This window comes from Phacochoerus africanus, chromosome 4 (assembly GCF_016906955.1).
Source record: "Phacochoerus africanus isolate WHEZ1 chromosome 4, ROS_Pafr_v1, whole genome shotgun sequence".
Lineage (NCBI taxonomy): Eukaryota > Metazoa > Chordata > Mammalia > Artiodactyla > Suidae > Phacochoerus > Phacochoerus africanus.
In genome coordinates, this window is record NC_062547.1 from 82,257,142 (window position 1) to 82,279,479 (window position 22,338).

Sequence of the window (22,338 nt, forward strand, 5' to 3'; positions counted from 1 at the left end):
CATAAAAATAACAAGACCTAGATTCAGAAAGAGTTAAGTAACTAGTCCAAGGTAATCAGCCAACAGCAAGTGGCAAAACCAAGATTCAAGCCTCTGTGCCCTATGCCACCACCACCAACTAGCGTTTGATGCTCTTTTTTCCTTTTCCTGGTCTTTTTAGGGACACACCTGCAGCATATGGAGGTTCCCAGGTTAGGGGTCAAATCGGAGCTACAGAATCAGAGTTACAGCTGCTGGCCTAGCCACAGCCACAGCAACTTGGGATCTGAGCTGTGTGTGCGACCTATACCAAAGCTCCTAGCAACACTGGATCCCTGACCCACTGAGCAAGGCCAGGGGTGGAACCTGAATCCTCATGGATACTAGTCAGATTCATTTCCATTGTGCCACAACAGGAACTCCCTGATGCTCTCTTTCATGTTAGCTTGTCTTGTTCATCATCCCAGTCTCTTAGGTATGTGGCCGTGTTATGTTTCATAGGCCCAGGAGCAAGTCTGAAAATGGCATTGACTCCCATTGTTTATGAGTCACTCTTCCCATACTCTCTTTCCCTTTATTCCTTCCTTTGTCTCTTTTTCTCTCTCCCTCGCTCTCCTCAAAACCCTCACCCATCACTTTTTGTTAGACTTTGGGGTCTGGGCATGTTTGTATGTTTTACTTTGGCTTCTGATTAGAAGCAGTCTTCTGTGGTTTTATGCAGAAATATACTTGATTTGGGTAGTCCAGATTTCTTTCTTTTTTTTTTTTTTTAAGCCCAGATTTCTTATTTGAGTTTTTAACTAGACAAAGTTGCAAATTTTCCCTATTGGTGGCCTGAGATTTACTTTTTTTTTTTTTTTTTTTGGCTAGACCTATGACGTGTGAAAGTTCCCAGGCTTGCACTGCAGTTGTGGCCTGCACCACAGCTGTGGCAATACTGGATCTTTTCTTTGGGGTGGTGGGGGCGAAGGTGTGGCATATGGAAGTTCCCAGGCTAGGGGCTGAATTGGGGCTACAGCCACAGCCACGCCAGATTCAAGCCGCATCTGCGACCTACAATGCAGCTCACAGCAACACTGGATCCTTAACCTCCTGAGTGAGGCCAGGGATCAAACCCGCATTCCCATGGTATGATACTATTTGGGTTTGTTTCCAACGAGCCATAACAGGAACTCCCAATGCGGGATCTTTAACCCATTGCACCATGTGGGAACCTCGTGAGATTTCGAATTGATTCCAAAACAATGAAAACTGTTAATTAAATATTTCACATTTTTTATATTCTGCCTTATTCCACAAAATACATGTAGTGATTAAGGATTACTGTTAAATTCTTTCCTCCTGTAACATTTCTTAAAAGTTTTGATCCAAATTAGGTTTGGGTGAATTGTTTAGGTTATTGACTTTTTCTTTTGCTAGCAATAATTCATTCCTACCTGAGGATTAAAGCATCATATATAAGAATTGTTTTGCTTTGGATTGTTGCCCTCCTTGAGGTCTGCCTTTAATTTCTTTTGCCTTTAATTGAACTCGTGATGGCATTTTTAGATAATGTGTAAAAGAGCATCTGAAGACAGCCCAAATGGTCTTATTTGCTTTTACAAACTAAATTGCCCTTGTGGCCCAGCATAGAATCTAAGCACTAAGAGCAGTTATTCATTTTGACAACAGAATTAATTGAGCCTAAAACAGTTGAAATTCCATTTGTAGCACACTATTCTTTCTGACTCTCACTCTGGCTTTGGTACTGTCAAAAAAAGTAACTTGTCTTATGATTAAATAGCAGAACGATGGGCAGTGGACTGCATTTGAGGGAGATGCTGAATAAACTTTCTGCTTGTGAAACAGTTCAGAAGTGACATTCTACAAGGGGGGTCAGAATGTGTATTGATATCCAGCTGAGCTGTCAACTGGCACTGAGCCAGGCACGCAAAGCTTTGCCATGTGAAGCGGCATGTGGAGCATATGCCATTTGAAAAAGAAAATCTTCATGCATGATTTAATGGGTTTCTTTTTAAGGGCATATATTTAGTTTTATTAGTCCAGAAACTGTTAGTATTTCTATTTTTAAAAGAAAAGCTTATGTGTGGATGGAGTTCAATTAAAATTTTTTTAATATAAATACAATTTGAAAGGATTCGGCATCTTAATGTTTCAAAAACGTCATTTTGAATAGCTTATTTTCATCAGATATTTTTCTATTTCAAATGGATTTTAAGAGGGTGTTTAAAAAGATAAAGAGCAAATCAATCAAGGTATGTCTGGTATAGCAAAAATGTTTGAGAGAAAAATGTAGAATTTTATTTAAAGGAATTGATGTTTAGAGGGTTAAGGAATGCCTTGCTCTTTCCACATGTATGAAGACATCCAAAGATCTTAAAAGACTATATACCGTATTTGCTAAGGTGATGTAAAAGTTTTTCTAGATGCTGCATTTAAAAATATTTATAAATAATGCAGTTTCTCTGGCATTGGTGTTTTTTGTTTTTTTTTTTTTTTTGTTCTCTAGAATAAGCCCATAGCCTGAGTATTAGCAATTCTGTAAATAGCTAATGGGCACAAATGATGTGCCCCAGTAACTATAAGAAAACTTTGGACTAACCACAGTTCTGTTGTCTTTTTTTTTTTTTTTTTTTTGAGAGTGGTTATACTCTCTCAAGCTTTATTAGTACGTGATAAAACTAATAATATACATTAAGCTGTTGGTAATTTAGGTACATACTTTTCATTCTTTATGATTTTTACACCAAACAAAATGTTGCTGTTTATCAGATGCACATACTACTAAAATTCTTTACCTTTACTGATTTTTCAGTTCTCATCTCTTTGTAAACAGTTAATATAGGTCTTTAAAAGATTCTAAGAACAAGCTCATTACCTTTTGTCTAATGAATTCTTAGCTTCCAGGTTTACAGAAGGGACTTGGAAGTCCTCAAAATTTTAATTAGGCCTTTTTCTGACTAAGAATTTCTTGGATGGAAGTGTTCAGTGTAATTGTTTTTTAAGCCATATGATATATATCATAAGACTGCCCCAAATAGATAAGATAGTGCTAGTTAATTGATTAGGGCCTTATTTACCAACTCACATTTCTGACTCTTTATTCTGCTTACTCTAAATGTTAATCCACTCTATTTGAATAGAACCTGGAACTGAGGAAGTAAATCTTCGATTTAGGGGCAAGAAGGACATTTTAACCAATATTTTTAGATGTTCCTACTTCAGGAGAAATTTTTTTCTTGTTCATTAGTGGTTTCTTTGATGGAATGATCAATGAGAACTGTGACAAATTTATACAGTTATATTAAGCTTAACATCTCAGAAGGAGCAGTAATGAAACCCTCTATTACCTACTCTTTACTTTAAGCTGTATTTTAAAATTTCTTGATGTAGCACATTGTCCAATTACCATTAGTTAAAAGTCATTTCACAGGAGTGTCCACTGTGGCGCAGTGGGTTAAGGATCTGGCGTTGTCTCTCTGGTGGCTCTGGTTGCTGCTGAGGGGGTGGGGGGTTTATCTGCAGCCTGTGGCATTGCTGCAGCTTGGTATAGGACGCACCTGCAGCTCAGATATGATTTCCTGGCCCAGAAAGTTCCATGTGCCACAGCGCAACCAAAAGAAAATTATTTCACAAAAAATGCTGGACTTGTATAAATTTATATATTATAAAACAAGGCTAAGATGACAATCTGGTGGGACATAATGTTTTAGTCTGATATTTAGCTTTGGGTAGATTTGAGTAGAGTAATCCATACTTTTTGGTACTTTAGTATCTAAATAATTTGGTATTTTATGGATAAAATATACCATACATTACAGCATTTAAGGTTAGTTTCAGCAGACCTGTCATTTCAGGACTATTTTGTTTTTTCGGCTGGTTTCCATTTTATCATTATCTCCCTCTCTACAGCCTATCCCTCATAGCAGTGCTGAATTAATTTTTCTATAAGACCACTTTGCAGGGATGTGTGTGTTCACTTTCTCACATGAAAACTCTTCCCATTGCCTGCAAACTACAGTTCAAATTCCTTGACCTGCTATATAGTTAATCTGGGTTATGATTGAGCATCACCATTATCTAGTATGTAATTAACTCATTTATTTATTTAGCAAATATTTATGGAAGGCATTATTTGCTAGTTGACAGTGGTGAACGAGACAGGGGTCCCAGGCTTCCATTCTAGTAGTATTTACTACCTTGATTCTCCTGTTCTTCCCACCAGCGCAACCAAGAATTCAGCAGCTGCCTCTTATGATACAATTTTCTCTCAACTGTATGTACAGCAAGTTTCTTGAAAGCGGAAACTGCATGTTAAATCTGTTTTCTCCAACTCTGCGGTATTCTGTATAAAGAGTATTTAGTAAATTGTGATCATGATGATAGGCTAATCTCAGTTTTTTTCACTGTTAGGTTTTTTTTTTTTTTTAATTTTGGCCACACCTGTGGCATGAGAAAGTTCCTAGGCCAGAGATCTAACCCACGCCACAATAGTGACGTGTCTGATCCTTAATCCACTGTGTCACCAGGGAACTCCCTAGGCTCATTTGATTTTTAAATGATTTTCTGATGTTTATGTAACACTGTTAGGTAACACTGGGCCACTTTTTGGAACAGGTATAAAGATGTAATGGGATCTGATCTGATTGTTTTCTACCAGATTTTTTTTTTTTAACTAGTACTTTTTTTTTCCAGGCCTTATTGAATTTGAAGAATGTGACCCTGCTAGTGCAGTTGAAGGTAAGTCGACTAGTTGTAATGTGTGGCAGCGAGCTTTTGTTTATTGAACAGATAGAGGGGCTGCTGTCCATTGGTGTTAGCATGTCTTTGGAGTGACGTAAAAAATCTGAATGTGGTTTGAAGGCCTTCAGATATTAATGTTTACTTAATAAACAGTAGGTTTGCCCAAAGGAATGTTAGTGTGTTAGAATATATATCTTTTAAAGATTAAATAAATGTGTCTGTTTTCAGATATACATTGAGATTGTTTTCTCCATTGATAGCCATCTTTAAACATTCTAATGTCATAAATATGAAACTCATCACTATGTATTGATGTATACTGCTTATTCTACAAGGGGTGACATTTCAGTAATTAATAAGGTTATGCATTAATGCTGATGTTACTGTCATTCAAAATAGGTGATGATTTGACTTGGAGAAAGGGTCCTCAACCCTTCCTATTTAAATTGATGTTTTTCATAGTATGAAACCCAAGAGATGTCTGCAATTTTTGTCATATTTTATGTATCTCACTTTGTGAGCTGCTAGAAATAATTTGAAAGCAGTCTTCTATTTTTTCCAAGACGTGTGTGAGAATTTGTAGAGATATTTTGCTTTTGTGCATGAGGTTATTATTGGAGCACTCAAGAGCTCTGAAGCCTAGACTTTTGACTAAGAGCAGTAATTGTTTAAATTCTCTGTATTTAAACTTTAAAAATTCTTCAGGGAGTTCCCATTGTGGCTCAGCGGAATTGAACCCAACTAGTATCCATGAGGATGCCGGTTCCATCCCTGGCCCTTCTCAGTGGGTTCAGAATCAAGCATAGCCATAAGCTGTAGTGTAGCTTGCAGATGCAATTTGGTCTAGCATGGCTTTGGCTGTGGCGTAGGCTGCAGCCTTAGCTCCACTTCAGCCTCTAGCCTGGGAACTTCCATATGCTGCGCTTGTGGCCCTAAAAAAAATAAAAATTCTTCAAAGGTGTAAAGGAATTTAAAATTTATTTTAAGATGTTTATAATAATACACTGTGAGAATAAAAATATGTTTTATTTTTAAATATTATAACATGCTCTACAGATATATAGTTTAAGGAGCTAGTTTTGCATGAAAGCAAGTACTTTATTCTAAGATACCTGAATTATAATCTTGGCTGTAGTAATTAACTAGTTGTATAATACCAAATTAAAAATAAACAAATTATCCTTTTGAGTTTCTTCATCTATAAGGTGAGAAGTTAGGTTACATGTCCTCTAGTTCAGTGTTGAATTCTGTTAACAATTGATAGCATGATTGACTTTTAAAAAAACAATTTGTCATGTGGAAGAAAGAGGAAGAACTGCCATATTTGGCAAAAGAAGGATATTTGTTCCTCATTTATGGTTGGGTCCACTTACAGCATTATTTATATTACAGATAACATTTGGACAAGAGAATACCGTATTATAAGTTTCCCATGTTATACTGTTAATGGATCTGTTGTGTCATCTTTTTTTTTTTTTTTGGCTATTTCTTGGGCGGCTCCTGCGGCATATGGAGGTTCCCAGGCTAGGGGTCCAATCGGAGCTGTAGCCACCGGCCTACGCCAGAGCCACAGAGCCACAGCAACGCAGGATCCGAGCCGCGTCTGCAACCTACACCACAGCTCACGGCAACACCGGATCATTAACCCACTGAGCAAGGGCAGGGACCAAACCCGCAACCTCATGGTTCCTAGTCGGATTCATTAACCACTGCGCCACGACGGGAACTCCTGTTGTGTCATCTTTTTATTTAAAATAACATGTTTATATTTTGTGGCCTTCTATATAGGAAATATGATTTGACCTGCATTTACAAGAAAATCTAATTCAGGGAATAATGTACTGTTTTGAAGTTCTAAGCTATCTGAAAATGCTTATATTTTGCCTGATGTGATTTATCAGAGACTTAGGAGGGAAAAAGTGAATCAGTCAAGTGTATGTTCTGTTTAATTTTTTGGTAAATAACAGACTATGTTATATTAATGTAAGAAAAATCTAAACCATCTATGACTCTGATTTAAATATTAGGGTTTAGCAGTTGATATTTTTATTTCTTTCATCCAAATTAAGTAACAACAAATTATGTGTTAAGATAAAAGATGCATTCATAAGTTTAATACACTTACCAGGAACAGTTGTATTTCTGTAACAATATATATTTATCTTTAAGGTATAAAACCAAGGAAAAGAATGACTTTTGGTTTACCAGGAATAATTAAAAAGGAAAAGGATGCAGAGTCTGTGTAAGTATATTAAATATTTTCAATACCATTTCTGTTATAAATAAGAATAAGGGCTCTTGTATGAATTTGAAAAGAAAAAATTCTTTTGGAAATAACTGTCTAAGGTGTTATACAAACTTTTCTAAAAACATTTGCCAGCTTCTCTAGTTTTAGTTAAAAGTATTAACTTATTATTTTAAGATTTCAAGGTGTAAGCTTTGAAACTTTAAAGATGCTCTTATTTTATAAAATGATACATGCATGTTTTAAAAAATTAAACAAAAATACAAAGAAAACTAAAAATTGTTCGTCTTAATACCCTAAGAAAAACACCATGGTCAACAATTTGATGCAGATCCTTCAAGACAATTCTAAGCATGGTGATATATGAGTACATAAGTCAAACATGTTAAATGGGGGAGAAAAAAAAGCCCTAACATATTTTAAATATTTATACTAGTTTGTCATTTTTAGATGAAAGTATATAAATTTCATTTACCTTTTATTAAAAATAAATTGGTATACAAAGTATAAATAGTGTGCAAGAAATTAAGCTATTATTAGCTAAATCAAGTTTTCTATCTTGGCTACACATTAGAACTGCCTGGAAAATTAAAATAAATATATCTCTGCCAGATCCTGCCTCAGGCCAGTTAAACTAGTGGCTTGATGTGGAATTGTAGTTCCTAGACCAGGAATTGGGCCACAGCAATGAAAACTGAGTCCTAACACTAGACCACCAGGGAACTCAGCCCATGTGATTCTTATTACACACCTGGGATTGAGAATCATTGAGCCATGATTAACCAGAGCCAAATTGGAATTAAAGTAACTTTTTTTTGCTTAATTTATTCAACCCATTTTTTATTTATTTATTTTTATTTTTGTTTAATTTTTTTTTGTCTTTTTGCTATTTCTTGGGCGGCTCCCGCGGCATATGGAGGTTCTCAGGCTAGGAGTCGAATCGGAGCTGTGGCCACTGGCCTTCGCCAGAGCCACAGCAACGCGGGATCTGAGCCACGTCTGCAACCTACACCACAGCTCACGGCAACGCCGAATCGTTAACCCACTGAGCAAGCACAGGGATCGAACCCGCAACCTCATGGTTCCTAGTCGGATTCGTTAACCACTGCGCCACGATGGGAACTCCTATTCAACCCATTTAGACTGAAGCGGGCACTAATCAAAAGTCTTGGATGATTTGTTGACCCAGTAACATTGACTGAATATTTGTTTAAAATCCCTGCTTCTCTAGCATAATCAGCAAAACTCTCACATATTTTCAATGTAAGGGAACAATTTGTGCTTTGGGTGTTCTTGGCTCCTCCCTGGTTACATGCTTATCATCTGAGGAGAAACTCTTGCTACCATTCTGAATGTCAGTTTCTTTCCCCTTCCCTAGTGGTTTTTGGTTAACAAAATAAGAGTATTTGCAAAATGGTATATATGCCTATAGCTACTGTCTCTTCTGCAAATGTCTTTTTTTTTTTTTTTTTTTTGCTATTTCTTGGGCCGCTCCTGCAGCATATGGAAGTTCCCAGGCTAGGGGTCCAATCGGAGCTGTAGCCACCGGCCACAGCCACAGTCACAGCAACTCGGGATCCGAGCCGCGTCTGCAACCTACACCACAGCTCACGGCAACGCCGGATCGTTAACCCACTGAGCAAGGGCAGGGACGGAACCTGCAACCTCATGGCTCCTAGTCGGATTCGTTAACCACTGCGCCGCGACGGGAACTCCTGCAAATGTCTTTTTTTAAGCATTGTAAGGCAGGTATTTTGCTAAGGGAATGGACCCTCATCTCTTTTTGCAACATTGGAAGTACATATTGAGGTCTAAACAATTGATTTGTTTGTAATTTTTTTTTTGTCTTTTTGCCTTTTTTAGGGCTGCTCCAGTGGCATATGGAGGTTCCCAGGCTAGGGGTCGTATTGGAGCTGTAGCCTCCAGCCTACACCAGAGCCACAGCAACGCGGGATCCTAGCCGTGTCTGCAACCTACACCACAGCTCACGGCAACGCCAGATCCTTAACCCACTGAGCAAGGGCAGGGATCGAACCTGCAACCTCATGGTTCCTAGTTGGATTCATTAACCACTGAGCCACGACGGGAACTCCCATGTAAGTAAATTTTTAGAATGTAGCTAATTCATCTGTTAGTGACTATGTATCACAAAGACTTAAGATGATTTTATATTGATGGCTTTCACAGCTGTTCATTTAGGGAGCTTATAATATTTTTGTATATTCCGTATTTTTAAAATTGTTTTTCTTGATCAGTGATTTCCCAATATGATCATTAGGTCACTTGGATATTGGAATATTTTTACCAATAAGAATACTAGGTCAGAAACCCAATGCTTAAATCATTGTACCATGATCGCCTTCTTTCAGCACTCTGGCAGGAAAAATGTTAGAATTCACTTTGCTTGAAATGCCTGAGGCTCTTGGCATGCTTCTCCTCATAGCCTAAAGCCTTTTGAAATGCCAGCAGTCATGTACCAGGGGTCCTGCTCAGAGCTGGTCTTCCTGGGGCTTCATCTGCCGGTCACATAGTGCACACTGTGAAGGCAAACAGATGAGTGTGCTTTACCACAAAGGCTGAAGAGTGCTGGCTTAAAGCCAGAGAATGAAATGGTTTGGAACTTTTGCATTTACTTTTTTATTTAAACTTTATCTTAAAAAAAAAAGTATAAATGTTCTAACATCGTAATTGACTTGATTTTCTATAAAGATTGAATTTATTGTGGTAGCTTTTCTGTATCGTTTCCTCAGAGTATGCTGAAGCCTTGTGATATAATATTCCTTATAACCTAATGAGAAGGCTGTTTTTCAATATTTTCAATTTTAAGTGGATGTAAAGACACATGGGGTTTGCATTTACCCTGGTGTTTCCATTTGAATTAAGAGCAGAATTATCTCCCTCTTTTTTCATTTTTTCATTTCTCTTTCATCCTATCTTTATTTAACAAAGTTCTTTAAGTTATAGATTTTCCCAATTTGTGCTTGGTCTTTGGATTGATACAGATTATCTGTTTATCTTACCTATTAATTTAGTGTTTTTTTAGAAAAATTATTGTTCATTTGGCTCTTAAGGGGTACCTAATGTCTCTGTTTTCAGGTTGTTACTAAAGTGGCAGAATCTGATACAGCATGCATTAACTGTCTCAAGCCAGTTGTATATGTGTATATGTATATAGGGGGTGTGTTTGGTTAGTTGAAAACATTGGTCTTTTATGTTTTAGTTTTAGTTTGAAAATAATAGCTTTAACTAGATTATATCCAAATTTGTGTTTGCTTATCAGTTAAATGATAAAATATCAGTGCTCAACTACATATTAACATTAGATTAGAAACTGTTCCAACTGGAAGTCTAGCTACTCATTTAATTTTTTGGAGAAAAGTGATCTCACTTCTATAATATATGAGCTTATGGAAACTAGTTCAGAGGAAACAAGTTTAAAAACATTTTCATTTAAAAATGTTATTTGCTATTATTTACCAGTAAATATAAATACAGACTTTTTTCAAAGCCAAACTTTCTTCTTTAAGGAAGTTTTTGTTTGTTTGTTTTTGCTTTTATTTTTTTACTTTCTCTACCCAAAGGATTAAAAGCTACTGGAAATCCTTGTAGGACTGACAGCTTCCTTGACATGATTCATGTGCATATTCGTGGAAAAGAAGTATTTTTGAAAGTTTTAAAAACATTTACATGCTACTTTATTTTGTCTTCTAATATGAATATAGGGGAATGTCTTTGAATTATAAAATCATTTGAAATATTTTCGTATTCATGATTTGATTTCTCTAAATATTTTTATGGAGTTTAAATAAAAGTTATATGTGTAAATACTAAGGTAAACACTTTCAATATAGTATACCTACCAGATAGTTCTAGTAGTTGAATATTTCTGATATTTTGTTTGTTTTAATAGGGAATGCCCTGATGCAGATTCACTTGTAAGTAGATTTTACTTTTGTATAAATAGTTTAGCTATTTTCATTAGGAAATGCCCAGTATATTTGGCTTGAGTTGTTTACAAATCTTTTAAGAAAAATACTAACCATGTTATTATAAATTCACTGTTCAAATTATTTTACAGATTTTTTTTTTCTTTATATTGCTAGATGCTTTCCTATTAAATAGAAGGTATTTCTAACTACCTTTGAAAGTGGACATTTTACTTTTAAAATTGGAATGGTGCCATAGGCATATTGCTTTTTCTTGGGAAATATGTCAGATTTCAAAATAAACTTTATTTTAACATGTGCTCTTACTGATTGATTATTAGATCTGTTAAAATACTGCTTTATCTGTTCATATATTTGAGTTTTATTTAACAGGCTGTTAATTCAGGAAAAATAGCAACCAGGGTTAGTATTTTTCTATGCTTTTGTTTTGTTTTATATATTTCTTGTTTAAATATATTTATTTATAATTGAAAGAAACATCAAATGGAGCTCCCTTTGGCTACAGTGGTAGAGGAGATTTAGCAAATGGTGTAAGTAATATGTAGACAGAGATGTTTTTCAAATTGTTCCTTAGATTCTGGTCATGTTGATAAGTATACCAGAGGCAAGCTATCTGTCTCCTTTATTGTTCTTGTTTGCATAACTGTTGTTTCTTTTGGCTCCCAACATTATGGTCTTTTACAGCATATTGGTGTACCAAAATAAAGGCCTACATATTCTATAAAACATTGTGTTTTATGTTAAGATAAAACTAGTATTTTGTTTCATATTTCAACTTAAAAATAAGAAAATTACTATTTGTTAAGTTTATTTTGAAAACAAAGAGACTTCTTTTGAGCTCTAGGCTTAAAATAATCAGAATGTTGGTTTTGGAGTTGTAGCATTTACCACTTGCCTATTTTGATAGCCCTGTTTTACTAATTAATGAAAAAGTTAGCAATTTAGTGTTCATCATGTGTTTTATTTCTGAATTATTTATAGCATTTATTATTTTGATTTCAGCATTGAATGAAAACTTTTAATACTTCATGTTTTATTTTATATATACTCCCTTAAATAGAATATTTTTAATTTTCTCAGTTCATTGATACTATTCTATAGTGATCAATATCAAACAGTTTTGAACTTTAGTCATTACTTTTTTAAGGTTAGAAAAAATCTCTTGAGGACACAAAATTCTGCTGCCATATAATAAATGATTGATAAATTTGACTGTATAGAAATGGAAAACATATAATTAGAGAAATACACCACAGAAAGATTTGAATCACTAAAGATAGATGGGCAAGTGTATTTGTAAGACGTTTAAGAAAGGGCTAATTATTTTCCTTTGAAATATTTTATACAAATAAGTTTAAAAGGTAAGAAAGTGGCTCAGTAGGAAAAGGGTATTAGGATAAAAACAGGCAATTTTCATAAGAAATAGAAGTGTTGAATAACCATAAGAAACGTTGTTCAAAATAGTAGTCTCATTCAGATGCAAATTAGAATGAAATTATTGTATTCATTAATCATTTTGGCAAAAGTTTTGATACACTTGTACTGTTGGTAGGGATGTAAATTAGTACAGTATGTCTTGTGAGTAGTTTGGCAATATCTCCCCGAATAAGAAACGTATATTCTTTTGACTCTACTGTCCTACTGCTAGGGCTTTACTGTCCTAGCTATATTCACAAACTTTGTGTGTGTGTACATGTGAGTGTGTGTGTATATGTGTGTGTGTGTATATGTGTGTGTGAATTTTATATATATGTGTGCTTGATCAAGATATATGCATATATAGAAGGGAAGGGAAAAAAGGCAGAGATGTTTATTTCAACATTGTTTATGTTAGCAAAAAATTGGAAACATTACAGCGTCCATAAAAATGGGGATAGTTTAAATAAATTATTACGTACTTGAAGAAATAGATGTTATAGAGCTAGGTTACTCTGTGTTGGTATAGAAAAAACTTAATAAATAAAAGCAAGTATGATCTTTTAAGTAATTGATTTTTAAAATATATAAATGGGAGTTCCCATTGTGTTGTCTCTGTGAGGATGTGGATTCAATCCCCGTCCTTCCTTAGTGGCTTAAGGGTCCAGATGTTGCTGTAAGTTGTAGCGTAGTTTGCAGTTGTGGCTCAGATCTGGTGTTGCCCTGGCTGTGGTATATGCCAGCAGCTACAAGCTCCTATTCAACCCTTAGCCTGGGAACTTCCATATACTGCAGGTGTGGCCATAAAAGCAAATAAAAATAACAACAGCACCAACAAAAAGTGTCTGTGTGTATTTTATATAGTCTCTCTTTTTTTTTAAAAAGAATGAGTTAGAAGACATTGAAATGTAGTTATCTTTTTTTTTTTTTGCTTTGTGTTTTAGGGCCACACCCGTGGCATATGAAAGTTCCCACACTAGGGGTGAAATTGGAGCTGCAGCTGGCGGCCTACACCATAGCCACAGCAACATGGGATCCAAGCCATGGCTGCTCCACAGCTCCAGGCAATGCCTGATCCTTAACCCACTGAGCAAGGCAAGGGGTTGAACCCACATCCTTATGGATACTAGTCAGGTTCATTTCCCCTGAGCTACAGCGGAAACTCCAAGTGTGGTTACCTTTGAGGAAGAGGATTACAGTCATGGTCAGCAGGGAAAGGAGGCTTTCATTTTTTGTTTACTTATTTATGGTCTATTATTTATTTATGGCCTATTTATGATCTTTTTATTTATGCCAGTCTTACTGTTACTTAAACATCATTAGGTTACTTTGGTAGAGAAATTACCCATCATTTTCTGGTTATTTTTAAAAAGAATGTAATTTGAAAAAAATTATTTTGAGGAACTATACATCTTGTTGACCAGGGAAGTGTAAATTGCTCTTTTAGTTTTAGCAGACTTCCCCTCTGCAGAGAGATTAAGAAACATACCATTGGTATGTGAGCTCTATCCTAATATATATTTTTTAAATTACTACCACCACTATCCACAAAAACTGCCTTTAAAATTGGTGGGTGAAGTTATCTGCTCTTTTCTTGTTCACATTGTTTTTGACTTAATGCTCTGCTCCAGCAGTGTGGGGCCCTAATACAGAAACCATGGATTGAACGGACAAAGGTGTAAACAGGTGATATGTAAATTTTTTTTAATATCAAGTTTCTGTGAATACTTCTAGCATTGGAAACCTGGTACAGTGAGAATCATTGCCTTTTTTTTTTTTTTTTTTTACGCACACATGCAAGAAGCTTTTTATTTTGAAATAATTTCAATTTACAAAACATTACAAAAATAGTACAGAGAAGTCCTCTGTACCTTTCATCTCATTTCTCCTGATGGTAACATCTTACAGAATTATAACTAAGATTTTGATTCTGGAGTTCCCGTTGTGGCGCAGTGGTTAACGAATCCGACTGGGAACCATGAGGTTGTGGGTTCGGTCCCTGCCCTTGCTCAGTGGGTTAACGATCCGGCGTTGCAGTGAGCTGTGGTGTAGGTTGCAGACGCGGCTCGGATCCCGAGTTGCTGTGGCCCTGGCGTAGGCCGGTGGCTACAGCTCCGATTGGACCCCTAGCCTGGGAACCTCCATATGCCGCGGGAGCGGCCCAAGAAATAGCAACAACAACAACAACAACAACAACAACAACAACAACGACAACAAAAAGACAAAAAAAAAAAAAGATTTTGATACTGATCAAGTCAAAACTGAACATTTCCATTGGCCAAGGAGCTTTCTTTCTTTCACCTATTGAACTCTCTCCCAACACTCAAATCCCTAAAAGTCACTGATCTGTTTTTTACCTCTATATTTTTGCCTTTTCCAGAATGTCATACAGATGGAATCATCCAGTATATAGCCTTTTCAGACTGGATCATTTATCAGGAATATTGTATCCATTTAAAATTTATTCAGATCTTTGTATGGCTTTGATATTCATTGTTTCAGCACTGAAGAGTATCCCATTCTATAGATACACTGCCGTTTACTCCTGAAGGATGTTTGGTTGCTTCTTTTATGTGATTGTAAATAAAGCAGCTGCATAACATTTGCCTGCAGGTTTTTGTGTAAAAATAAGGTTTCAGGAGTTCCCGTCGTGGCGCAGTGGTTAACGAATCCGACTAGGAACCATGAGGTGGCGGGTTCGGTCCCTGCCCTTGCTCAGTGGGTTGACGATCTGGCGTTGCCGTGAGCTGTGGTGTAGGTTGCAGATGCAGCTCGGATCCCGCGTTGCTGTGGCTCTGGCGTAGGCCGGTGGCTACAGCTCCAATTCAACCCCTAGCCTGGGAACCTCCATATGCTGCGGGAGCGGCCCAAGAAATAGCAACAACAACAGCAACAACAAAAGACAAAAGACAAAAAAAAATAAATAAATAAGGTTTCAAATCAACTGGATAAATATCTAGGAGTGTGATTGCTGGATTGTTGAAAGGATCTCATTTTGATTGCCCCTCTTCAGCCACTTTCATTCCATTCCCCACCCCCCCTTCCACCTCTGTCAACCACTGATTTTATCTCCATTTTTATAAATTTGCTGTTTCAGAAATGTTATTTAAGTGGAATCATATTGTATGTAACCTTATGAGATTGGCTTTTTCCACTCAGCACATTTTCTGGAGATTATTCCACATTGTTGCATGTATGAATAGTTCATTCCTTTTTATTGCTGAGTAGTATTCCATGATGCAGATGTACCAGAGTTTGTTTAACCATTCACCTATTGTAGAACATTTAGTTGTTTCAGTTTTTGGCTGTTAGAAATAAATTACTTTGAACAGGTGTGTGTACAGGTCTTTGTGTGGACATAATGTCTCTCTCTGACACTGTCATTTTTTTTTTTTTTCTAAAGTCTGCTCTATCTAATAGTAAGTCACTGTCTTTTTTGTTTTAAATTAACGTTTGCATGGTATATTTTTTCTATCCTTTCCTTTCAACCTACCTATGCTGTTTTATTTGAAATGAGTTTCTTGTGGGTAGCATACAGTTGGGTCATGCTTTTTTAATTCATTTTGCCAATCTTGTCTTATATTTAGACCATTTACATTTAGTGTAATTATTGACATGTTGGGGTTTAAGTCTGCTATTTAACTTTTTGTTTTCTATTTGCTTCTCTATATCTCTGCCTGTCTGTCTCTCTTTTAGAATTTTATTTTATTTTCCTGCCCTCCTCTGGGTTATTTGAAACTTTTTTTAGAATTTCATTTTGATATATTTATAGATTTTGGAGCATATCACTTTGTTTTTTTTTTTTTTTAATTAAAAAAATTTTGGGAGTTCCCGTCGTGGCGCAGTGGTTAACGAATCTGACTAGGAACCATGAGGTTGCAGGTTCAGTCCCTGCCCTTGCTCAGTGGGTTAACGATCTGGCGTTGCCATGAGCTGTGGTGTAGGTTGCAGACGCAGCTCGGATCCTGCGTTGTTGTGACTCTGGCGTAGGCCGGTGGCTACGGCTCCAATTCGACCCCTAGCCTGGGAACCTCCATATGCCACGGGAGTGGCCCAAGAAATAGCAAAAAGACAAAAAAAAAAAAAATTTTTTGGCTGTGCCTGCAGCATACTGAAGTTCCCGGGCCAGGTATTTAACCCATGCCACAACAGTGGCAGTGCTGGAGCCCTAACCCACTGTGCCACCAGGGAATTCCCTGTATATCTTTTAAATGGATGCTGTAGGTCACTCTTCAGTACCTTCAGATAGTTGTTTATGTTTATTTTGACCGAGAATTTATAGTTGTAATCTGCAGGAGTTTGATTCGAAAGTAGTCTATTCTGTCTTATAGAAAACAGCTCAGTATTATTTTAAATTAGTACATCATACAATATACTGTATTGCAAGCAAATTTAAAAATAGTATCAGTAGCAGATCCTAGATAGGATCTCTGGGAGATTAAATATGTGGTATGTTTCTAGGGTACCAGGAATAGAAATAAAGTATTTTGAAAAAGCTTTTTGAATGTATGTGTGACTGGGTTACCTTGCTGTACAGTAGTAAATTGACAGAACAGTATAAAGCCAGCTATAATGGAAAAAAATAAAAATCATTTTTTAAAAAAGCTTTTTAAAATTCTGACTTCTAATGAATCCACATTTGGCAAGATTTCTTTATTTTTTAAGTATTTTAAAGTATTATTTGCATATTAGCAAGTAACATATAGAACTCAAAGAAAGTGTTCTACTTGTAGGGTCATAACTGTATCACTTGTCATCTTTTTATCTGTGGAAGCTGCTCTTTACCCTATGTTAGATTTTTTTACTTCTGGATTTTAATCCACTCTGTTAACTCACTGCTGGCTGCATTAGACTGTTCAGCTTGAAGGGTATAGCTGTGTCAACCTTGTGTTATGCCTGTGAGCTTAACAATCTGTCGCATTTTTCTTGCTAAGCTTTAGCAGGGGATTGGAGGAAGAATAGCAAACTTTACCAGTAGAAGGATATTGGCTGCCTAGTTACATAAAACTGGTAAACCCTGGCATTTTTTTGGCAGTCCATTTTTTTCCCCCATTCAAAAATTGTTTTAGGAGTTGCCTTATGGTGCCGCGGGTTAAGGATCCGGTGTCGTTACTGCACTAGCTTTGGTTGATTCCTGGCCTGGGAAATTTCAGATGCTGCAAGTGCAGCCAGAAAGAAACCCGAAGTGTTTTATTTGAAAATAAATTCTAATCTAAAAAACAAACAAACAAAAATACAAGAATAGTGCAAAGAATGCTTGTATACTTTTAACTTTTTACTACATTTGCTTTAACAGTTCTATTCTCTGTATATGTGCATGTGCTTATGTGTGTATAATATTTTTTTTCTGGAGTTCCTGTTGTGGCTCAGTGGTTAATGAAACCAACTAGTATTCATAAGGACACAAGTTCCATCCCTGGCCTTGCTCAACAGACAAAAAAAAATTTTTTTTTCTCTGATTCATTTGATCATAAATTTTATATTCTCTTACATAACCACAAAAGATTTTTCTTTTTTTTTTTTTTGCTTTTTTGGGGCTGTACCCGAGGTGTATGGAAGTTCCCAGGCTAGAGGTCAAATCTGAGCTGCAGCTGCCAGTCTACACCACAGCCACAGCAATGCCAGATCCAAGCTGCATCTGCAACCTATACCACAGTTCATGGCAGCACCAGATCCTTAACCCACTGAGTGAGGCCAGGAATCAAACCTGCATCCCCATGGATACTAGTCGGGCTGGTTACCACTGAGCCATGATAGGAACTTCCCACAAAAGCATTTTTAGAGAAATGTCTCTCCCTTTTAAACCCCTCTGTTCCATTGCCTTTCCTTCTTAGGTAACCAGCTTTATTGTGTTCTGATTTATCTTTCCAGTGGTTTGGGGTTTTTTTTGTGGTTTGTTTTGTTTTCATAAAGATAAGCAGATATCTATATTTTTTAATTTCCCCTTCTTTCTTGCTTAAAAGATGATAGACTACATATGTTCTTTTGTACTTGGCTCTTTTCAGTTAGCAGTATGGCAGTCACTCAATGTCAGTTTATGGAAACATTTCTCATCTTTTTTTTTTTTTTTTTTTAAATATAGCTGCATAGTACTTCACTTAGTGTATATAGCATAGTTTATTCAACTATCCTTGGACATTAAATAATTTCCTGTGATTTTGCATTACAAAAACCTCTGGTCAATAACCTTTGTTGCTTATGTATTCTTATTTATTTATTTATTATTATTATTTTTTTTTTTGTCTTTTTTTTGCTATTTCTTTGGGCCACTCCTGCGGCATATGGAGGTTCCCAGGCTAGGGGTTGAATCGGAGCTGTAGCCACCGGCCTACGCCAGAGCCACAGCAACGCTGGATCCGAGCCGCGTCTGCAACCTACACCACAGCTCACAGCAACGCCGGATCGTTAACCCACTGAGCAAGGGCAGGGACCGAACCTGCAACCTCATGGTTTCCAGTTGGATTCGTTAACCACTGCGCCACAACGGGAACTCCTTTTTTTTTTTTTTTTTTTTTTTTGCTTATGTATTTTTAAATTCTTGTGGGGAGTATCTTTGGGATAGAAAAAGAATTCTGGGATACTGCTGTGTTTCTCCCAGTAGGAGTTGTATTGTTTTGTATTTATACCAGCAAAGTATAAGAGTAAATTCCCTCACAGCTTTGCCAACAGAATGTATTTTCAAACTTGAATTTTTCTAGTCTCATGGGTATTTTAGTGTAGTTTAAATTTTCTTGGTAGTCTTTTTATTTCTGTTTTTTGTTTTATGTTTTTGATATGTAGTTCTGTTTTCTTAAGCTGTCAGTCCTCTGATTTTACCACCTCTCTTCCCTGAATACACACAGTCTTGTGCTTTTATTTCTCCACTTTGAAGATTTGGGTGAAAATTGGCTCTCCATGGAACTGCTGGCACACCTACCCAAACACCTATTCTCTTCCTTTCAGTGTTTCTCCTGTTTGTTGTGCAAGGCGTTTCTCTTTCAGACATCTGAAGCATGGAATGTGACTTGAAGCTAATTTATTAAAAAGACATAATTTTCTTACAGTTAATAATTTTATTAACGTATTGATATTTGATAAACAGTAAAACCCCTTAGTAATAGTTAAGGCTATTTTGCTGACCTTTAATGTTTTTGCAGTTGAAGTCATTGTTACAATAAAGCTTTTTTTTTTTTTTTTTTTGCTTTTCCCCGTAGAACATTCCTGATGTAGATGAAGAAGGCTACAGTATAAAACCAGAAGCAAATCAGAATGATATCCTTTTATCATCTGGATATTCTTATAGATTGTGCTGGCATATAAGTAGATAGTTATAACAAAATCTTATTTAATAAAGACTTCAGATTTTTAATTAATTGTAATAAAATGTGCCTATATGTTCTTTATTTGACATGTTATTAAAAGTTATTAGTTGCATTTTTGGTAAAATACATCTTCTTTCTTTTTCTTTTGGAGAACTCAGGTTTATTATGCCAGTGGGTCAGAGGGAGATCGTCTTCTTTCTTAAAAGTGTTTTGTGTCCTTTTTATCAGTGTGAAAACCTGGTTGTACATTAAGATAATGTAAAAACTAAATTCTTTAACTGATGCTCACATACCAAAGAGAACCATTTCTACTCATCTAGTGATTCTGATTCTGAAGATGAAGAACCAAAGAAGTATCGGATAGAAATCAAACCTATGCATCCAAATAACTCACATCACACGATGGCTTCCTTGGATGAATTAAAAGTATCCATAGGAAATATAACACTCTCTCCAGCGATATCTGTAAGAAAATAAGCAAGTTTCTATTCTGTTTGTTTTTTAGCTCATTTACCTCCATCTGGTTAGTTTTAGGACTAACAAAAGTTAAAACATCGCTTCGTAGTTCCCACTGTGGCACAATGGGTTAAGAATCCAACTGTAGGAGTTCCCAGTTGTGGCTTAGCCGGTTGAGAACCTGATGTAGTATCCATAAGGGTGCGGGTTCGACCCCTGACCTCCTCAGTGGGCTAAGGATCCTTTGTTGCAGCAAGCTGCAGCATCGGTCACAGATGTGGCTCTGATCCAGTGTTGCCATGGCTGTGTGGTAGGCTGGCAGCTGCAGCTCCAATTTGACTGCTAGCCTGGGAACTTCCATATGCCACAGGTGGGGGCATAAAAAGAAAAAAAAAAAAGGAATCTAACTGCAGTGGCTCGGATTGCAGCACAGGCATGGATTCGAACCCTAGCCTAGCACAGTGGGTTAAAGAAGCCAGTCATAGCTGTGACTCACATTCATTCCCTGGTCTGAAAACTTCCATATACCATGGGTAGGGCCATTAAAAAAAAAAAATTAAAACATCACTTACTAATAAGCGTGTTGGATGAGGAAATCTTTCTAATTTTTCAGTTTTATTGAGATATATAGTTTAAAATTTTTATACAGGCAAGCGAATATGTAAGTTTGGCTTCCTTTTGAAAAAGTTTTAAACAAAAATGTAGAAAATCCACTATTTCTGCTGTTTGTTATATTTCATAAACAGAGCTATATGTCTTGGGCAGAATTTTGTGATTTGGCAGTATTAATATTTTCCTCATCTAATTTTACCAATTCAAACTAGCTTTTCATCCAGTTTTTTGGTGAACTTCATGTAAAGGGGAATTCCATAAAAATGAATTTCAAGATTAAATTATATCTGTGCTTTTTTCTTTTCCTCCCTGTCACTGTAATTAATGTTTGTTTTTCCATCATTTTCCTATAAGAAAAGGCAAAGATAAGAATTCGTAGTAATAGTGGTTAATTCCTCAATTCTAAGTTATTAAACTTGACTTATGAGGGAGAAAAAAAATCACCATAGTAGATCTTTCTATTGATGCCATACTCTTAAATTCAGAAACATTGAACTATGGGAAAAAAGCATGTCTTAGAATCTTGATTTAGTTATCTGTAGTTAATATTGAATAAGTTCTTTTTCTTTGTTTTGGTAGTGCCTGTAACATGTGGAAGTTCCCAGGCCAGGGATCAGTCCAAGCCACAGCAGTGACTTGAGCTGCAGTGACAGTGCCAGATCCTTAACCTGCTATGCCACAGGGGGACTCTGAAGTCTGTTCTTGATAATGGAGAATAAAATTCTCACCATTTTGTATTATAATTTAATTATACATTTTAAGCAATCTATATGTATTTGTTTGGAAAAACTGTTTTTCTCCCAGTTCCAGAATTTAATTTTAAAACTGTTTTTTCCATCAAAAAGAAATTTCTGGAATGAGATTTTATTCTACCATTACTATTTAACATTAATACCAAGATTAAATTATGGTATATATATATATATACATATATAAGGTAAGAAGTTGTAAAAACATTAAAAAGTTTTTATTGTGTAAGAGCATAAGTAATTTTAAATATATATGTAAATAAATAAAAGGCTAGAGGAAATATATATCAAAATGTTAAGCATCTGCCTTGAGGTAGTGAGATAATTGATGCTTTGTGCTCTTTTCTGTTTTTAAAATAAGAGTTAACACATATTAATTTCATATTCAGAAATTAAGTAATAATCAGTAAAATTTTAATTGTTAATACTGGGTTTGAAAAGATCTAGAAAATATATTTTGTTGCCCAGTTTGCTTATTTAGCTTGTTTTCCCCTCCAACAGTGTGTGCCTTTTAAAGTATGTAGATTTTAGATATGATTCACAAAGGAATAGTGGATTATTAGAGCAAGGAAATATGATATTTTAAATTATAAAATGAATATTTTTTAACACTTTGTTTTTCTTTTTCCTTCCATGTACTGCTAGAGACATAGCCCAGTAAGTGCAAGATTTTGTATTTTTCATATTGACTTGAAAAAAATCATTGTATGTTTGAATATTGATTTTCAAAATATTTGTGTTTTTACATTAGCAAGTAAGTCGTAGTATCTTGCTATAGATATCAGTATTTTAAAACATGGACTGATTAAAGGTATACATATTATTTTTTTATTATAAAACAAAAACTACTGAAAGTTTTTTCTGTAATCTTTTAATATAAATTCAGTTTG

General features: G+C 35.8%; 1 protein-coding gene across 2 annotated transcripts in view; it reads left to right on the top strand.

Annotated features, from left to right (window-relative positions):
• Positions 1 to 22,338, top strand: part of FCHO2 (FCH and mu domain containing endocytic adaptor 2) — a 131,366-nt gene that overhangs the window by 64,347 nt on the left and 44,681 nt on the right. For both annotated transcript variants that reach the window (XM_047778081.1, XM_047778082.1), the window contains exons 9-14: positions 4,675 to 4,719; positions 6,892 to 6,964; positions 10,878 to 10,902; positions 19,524 to 19,581; positions 19,921 to 20,096; positions 22,094 to 22,105. In XM_047778081.1, coding sequence (XP_047634037.1) covers positions 4,675 to 4,719; positions 6,892 to 6,964; positions 10,878 to 10,902; positions 19,524 to 19,581; positions 19,921 to 20,096; positions 22,094 to 22,105 — 389 coding nt within the window. The remainder of the gene's footprint in view (positions 1 to 4,674; positions 4,720 to 6,891; positions 6,965 to 10,877; positions 10,903 to 19,523; positions 19,582 to 19,920; positions 20,097 to 22,093; positions 22,106 to 22,338) is intronic.